At 43.3% G+C, this 6,000-nt stretch overlaps 1 protein-coding gene across 4 annotated transcripts in view; it reads right to left on the bottom strand.

The window, feature by feature from the left end:
- Positions 1 to 447: 447 nt before the first annotated feature.
- The window catches only part of ENDOD1 (endonuclease domain containing 1), a 37,862-nt gene continuing 32,309 nt past the window's right edge, over positions 448 to 6,000 (bottom strand). For 3 of the 4 annotated variants that reach the window (XM_012454676.2, XM_012454673.2, XM_012454682.2), the window contains exon 2: positions 448 to 4,689. In XM_012454676.2, the coding sequence (XP_012310099.2) occupies positions 3,487 to 4,689 (1,203 nt within the window). In that variant the 3' untranslated portion in view covers positions 448 to 3,486. Of the gene's footprint in view, positions 4,690 to 5,174; positions 5,364 to 6,000 lie in introns of those variants that run through there. The other variant, XM_064375346.1, reaches the window with a different exon arrangement.

The raw sequence follows: 6,000 nt of genomic DNA, 5'->3' as shown, positions 1-6,000 counted from the left end.
ACCTCCACTCCAGAGGATCACCCTACTAAAGGCCACAGAGAGGACTAGCCCCTGTCAGAGACTGCTTGTAATTTCTCTCACTGTGGGAGTTCCTATGGAATAAACAAACAAATAAGTGTTTCTATAATTTTCTATGTGATTCAGATTCAGTGAAGCAGTAAGTCTTTGGTGCTTAATTATGAAAAATGTATCAAAAACGCTTATTGTACCAAAGAGCTTTTTAGAATAATAACACTGAAAAATAGTTCTAAGGCCTGTTTCACTGATCCAGACTTACGTTTTCTCATGTATGATGCAAACATTTAAAAAAATGAACAAAAGCCAGATATGACCGGAAGCTGCTTGAATTAATGTGGATCAAGAAGAAACTGGCAAAAATTCACAATCCCGAAGCCTCACTTCAACCATTAGGATTCTCCCCTTTTAGATATTTTACAGAATGGCTCATGAGTTGTCAATAATGACTTTATTGAGCATCTGCAAAGTGCACAGCATTGTACATAGCTTGAAAACGTCAAATTGAGTTTGTCACACCCTCTGTAAAGGCTTCCCTAATTTCCATGGTTTCGTAGTTTTTCTTCCTCGTTCCAAGGAGCATGCTATTGGCACCTTTCCTGCAGCCCTTACTTGTCCTTGATGTCTTACAAGTACGACTGTACCATGCGTTCTCTGCACTAGATTTTGAACTCCTCAGAGATGGAATCCATGCACTTTCACCTCTGCAACTTTGATGTCCAGATATGTGTTTGACAGATGAATGAATGATTGAATAAATGAAGGCTGCTTCACTTTGGTTCCTTCTCCCAACTACCTAGCCTGCATTTAGGTGGAAGTGCTGATGCTGAGTGAGAAGCCAACGTCCAAAAGGCACGATGGAAAAGAGGAGTGTCCAAAGGCATAGCTCGTCCACAGACTAAAACATCAGCTGCATAACGAGGAAGAGGCAGCTGACCTCCCCAAGACCTCAGAACATAACAGAGCCTCAGCAAGACCTTTAAGCCAGAGTCGGGGTTCATCCACCTCAACTCCTATCTCAAAGCCCAAAGTAGCTCATCGGGAACAGGCCAGCAGTCCAGCCACCCGCTGCGGCTTCAGATCCAACGCGGATAGGTCTAGAGGCACAGAGGCGCAGTCACACCAGCAGCTCAGGACAGTGGGTCTCAGCCACCTAACCTTACTGATACTTTTTGCTTTATTGTCCCTTTTTAGATTTCAAAACAGGCCACACAAGAATAAACAGACACTAAATAACTGGATGTGGAAAAGAAGACATTCCCAAATGGTTCTCAAGAAGCTGTTTGGATGCCGTGGTCCTTGCACAGGCGCTAAGGGCCTTTCAGTTTGCAAATACATGCAAGGAGGGAAATCAGTTTCCATGGGATGCAGTAAGCATAATGCTGTACATGGGTGGCTAATTGCTTGCATCACACATGCCAAATTCAGCTGATTAGTCAGGGCCTGGAGTCTGTTTGATGGATGAGGAAATCCTGCCATGGTCCAGGGAGGCAGCTGAATAATTGCACAAACTTCCCATGTCTGACATCCCATGTGTGATGGGACGTGTGCAAACAACACTGGTTCCTAATATGCTCTCAGCTAGCCATGAAACAGGGCTAGCCTGTTGCCTCGCTGGGCCTTGAGTTCCTTACCAAGTAATAGTTTGGACGGACTGTCCCTCTGGTCACTTCTAAAATTCCTTTTCTTTATCCAGCAGGATTTTTGACCAATAAGTACCAAGTCAAACCCTCACTTTTCCATTTACCTTCACACTGCTGAAATTAAGGGACACTGAAATTTTATGCTACCTAAGACAAGTGTTGATAAAATGCTGCTTTAAGTTTCTTAGATAAATCTGGTGCATATCTTCCTAGCATGGTCCCATATGGTACCCATGCTCCCTAAGCTTGCTTGCATCAGACTGATTAGGATGACAGCTTGCTGGCTGCTGTTCTATTCTGGGTGTGACTCTGCTATTTTTGTGCAAAATGGAACTCTTGCTACACTTGTGTTTCTCATCCACCGCCCCCATGCAAATGACTGATGTATCGCTCTCTCCTTTCTGGGAACCTGAATTTCTGCATCTAACCTTCTGATTGATCCTGCGCTGTAGCCCGAATTTCATACTTGGCTGTTACCTATCTCTCAGCAATTCTTTAAAACATTCAGAAAAATCCAGATGATTCCATCCCAATTGTGGGAAACAAAGTTTGGTCCCTCTTGTTACCATTTTTAGTGCAAGATTTAAAATGACAAGTGCTTGATCAAAAAAATTGAGAATGAGCTCTCATGTTTAACTTGTATTAATGGGGGAGTTATGTTTGTAGCCTCAAACACACTATAAAAATAATTTCCTGATATTTTTTTCCTAATTACCTAAGAGTTAATTATTCTTAAGTATTTTATATATATTTTTTTCAGAGATGGACAGAATAATTTTTATCTTTATTTTGTGGCTCTTCACTATATAGTTGTACCACAATAATCATTTAGGGACGTAAGTCCGAGTGTTCTTACTGTACTAGGTACTTACTCAGTGCATTAGAAAAATCTACTATGTCACAGAATATGAACTTTCATGTTAGTTTAACATATAGATCTTTCAGTTCAACCCTGTCGGGCAGGGATATACGTCAAGTTAATCCAGGCTGGGCTAAAGATGTCCTTGGATCTGCAGCACCTCCTAAGAGCAGGGCTGTCCACCTTCTCTGCTTTTCACCTGAGAGGACTGTATTATACCACTCAAGGGGCCCCCAAAAAAGAAAATCTTTGCCCTTCAATTCAAACTCTGTTATGCCACATTTGGCATAAAATGCTTATCATTACCTAAAATGATTTTTTTAAATGCTTATCATTACCTGAAAGAAAAATGCAGCAAACTTCAACGCTGGAGGAAAATGGAAACCATACGGTCCTCGGGAACCATGGAAAGCTAAGAGATACCGGAAATGGGACATCCCCATGACGTTATTTCAACAGAGAGGCATTATCTGCATCCCCCCAAGGTCAGCTGAGTTGGGGAGAAAGAGAAGCAAATGCCAAGAAATTGGCTGCAGAGTTTTTTAAAATCTGTTTTGCCTTAAATTACAAAGAGCAATGGGAAGAACAAGCTCCCTTTCTCCTTTTCTCAGAAACCCTTTGGTTTAAAGTTGTTCTCTTTCTAATACTTCCCTCCCCTATAATTTTTAATTATCAGAAATAAATACCAGTGCATTTTAGGGGGTCATCTGTGTCAGAGTGCATAACTGAAATTATTAGTGGCTTGGAAGTTTGCACATATAACTGGAGGTAAACAGCAGATTACTATAGCTAATCTCACCCTGAGCATTTCTCCTCTGTCAAGTCTAAATTCTGCCACCTTCCTGTGCAAAAACAAGCAGACACCCTCACCAAAGGCCAAAATAGAATGAGTAAACAGAAACCCATTGTAAGGACAAAATATTCCAGCTTTCAAATTCACTGTGACTGGATACTATTCGTTTTTTGAGTTTATAACTCCCCAGAATTTTCAAAAGTAACCTGGTAGCCAATCCGCTTGAAGACACTAAAAACAACCTGAAATAGGCCACCCAGGGTGCCAAAAGCAGTGTCAAAGAGCAGCGAGACAGTGCCACCAAGGCCCAGTGCGATGTCCTTGCACACAATTGGAACAGCACCCATAGTATACATAGGGAAAGCGGCCACATCCACAAGGACACGAACAGGGATGCTCAGAACTCGGCAAACGGCCTTCAGCAGACAACACAGGATCCGGAGAATGGCCCTGATGACTCTGACTGTGACCTTCAGCACCTTCCAGGGAATGCTCACCAACTCCTCCCCAATGGCCATGAAGTATGAGACGGTGGCTGAGCCCAGGCGGTAAAGGCAACTTTCTATGCCATTAATCACCTGCTTGGTAACACACCACAGGAGATATACAATGTTCTTCAGGATTGCTACCACAAGGTAATAAATTAATTGAAAAAGCTTGATGAATGGGGTGGCAATGAGGCCCATGAGTTTTCCCAGAAAGCTACCACTTCCCTCGGATGCCTCTGGAGGTGACGGAGCAGACCTCTTGCTCCTGGCGCTGGAGACGGGACTAGAACTCTCCTGCGATTGCACCGTTCGCTCTTCATCCTGGACTTGGTTAACCACTTCCAGGATTTTTTTCATTTTCTCTGTGTCTTGCTCAGTCTCACCACAATTGTTCTGAAACAGCTGAGGGTTAAATGGAAGCAGTTTTTGAAGATCTTTTACCATCACATCTTCTATGATGTCACTGTCGCGGGTGTGCTTGACAAAGCCCATGGCCCAGCCTCCTCCAGGGACAGCACAACAGGCTGCCAGCCACACAAACTCAGGGACTGCCACTTTGTCGTTCACTTTGAAGTCTGAGGGCACTGTGCCTGTGAGGATATACAGGTCTTCTCCACTGCCACACTGCGGGGTCAGAGCCCGGTCCATTAGGCTGTTAAGATTCATGTGCCACCGTTCCTGGAAGGACTGAGTCATCGGGGCTGAATTTGTGAGAGTAAATGTGGCCATCTGGAGATCACTGCTAAGGGAGAACGGGTACAGCTGTCCACTTCGGTAATCGGAATCAAGGTAATCTGTATTCAAGGCTTGCCTGCTTCCCAGACTGTTCACAGAGGTGATGGCCTCTGCCTCACTAATCACCTCTGCAAGGTTGCTGTGGGGGTCATCGATCTGAAATAAGAAAACAAGTAGTGAGATGCATTCCTGCTCACAGCACAGAGGCAGCACTTGAACCATCCTGCCCAGACTCTGGAAAGTCCCCATTGCTCTATTACTTCAATGCTTGAGTTTGGAAGAACTTGCTTCTCTGGCACACGCACACTTCATTCTAATATACCAAAATCCTGGTGTTTCAAAGCATCTTTCAGATAGACTGTTTCCTAGTTTGTTACCTGTGTTTACTCCACCCTGCTCTACAGTAACACCCCTTCAATCACACACACACCCACCATCGTGATGTTCTTTGTAAAATCTGTTACAGTCTGGGGTCAGGTGCGGTGGCTCATGCCTGTAATCCCAGAACTTTGGCCCAGGCGGGTAGATCACCTGAGATCAGGAGATCAAGACCAGCCTGGCCAACATGGTGAAACCCCCATCTCTACTAAAAATACAAAAATTAGCTGGGCGTGGTGGCAGGTGCCTGTAATTCCAGCTACCTGGGAGGCTGAGGCAGGAGAATCACTTGAACTGGGAGGCAGAGGTTGCAGTGAGCACAGATTGCACCATTTTACTCCAGCCTGGGCAACAGAGTGAGATTCTGTCTCAAAAAAAAATAAAAATCTGTTGTAGTTTAATGAACTTCCTAATTCTTTCTTGGAATACTTTTCCATGAGCTTCAAGGTAATTATAACAAAGAAAACAAGGGAAGAGGAGATCTCAATAAACCTGTAAAGCCACAACTGCAACTCGGAAAATCGGCCACCAGTGTCGGTTCCAGTTTAATGGACACGTTCCCAATGAATGTTTACACATTTTCAGATTTATGAGAGACAATCAACTCTAATCAGAGCATTTAAATCACGAGGGAAAATGTATAGTCCTGTGTCAGTTATTAGACATGTATCAGGCAAACTGAAATTCAGATTAGACCAGTTGCTGTTTGAACTTAACCTCCCCAATATTTGCTTTGATTAACAATTCATCTTCTGTCTTGGTCAATCCAGATGTGCGCTGTATATCAATTGTAATCAGTACATATATCCTTTCTTGGTTCTGCTTTCTTTTTAAAAATTCAATATTATTTAGGATTATTTCCATTTTACTAATCTGAAAGGACAGAAGGAAAGTGCTTGGGATTATGTCATTATCCCCCAAAATCAATTGTAAATTCTTGACACCAGGGACCATATATATTCCTCCAGGACCCAGCCCAAGGCCTGACACATGCTGGAATCTCAAGGCATTCTTGTTAATCTTTATACCCTGGGATGGTCATCATGGCAGTATTTATAACAGCAGGAAGTGGAACCAACTCACATTTTC

This window comes from Aotus nancymaae, unplaced genomic scaffold (genome assembly GCF_030222135.1).
Source record: "Aotus nancymaae isolate 86718 unplaced genomic scaffold, 86718_ANA_hifiasm-v0.15.2.pri h1tg000012l, whole genome shotgun sequence".
Taxonomy (NCBI): domain Eukaryota; kingdom Metazoa; phylum Chordata; class Mammalia; order Primates; family Aotidae; genus Aotus; species Aotus nancymaae.
Note: the sequence above shows the minus strand (reverse complement) of the source record. Positions and strands in the feature narration are given on the sequence as shown.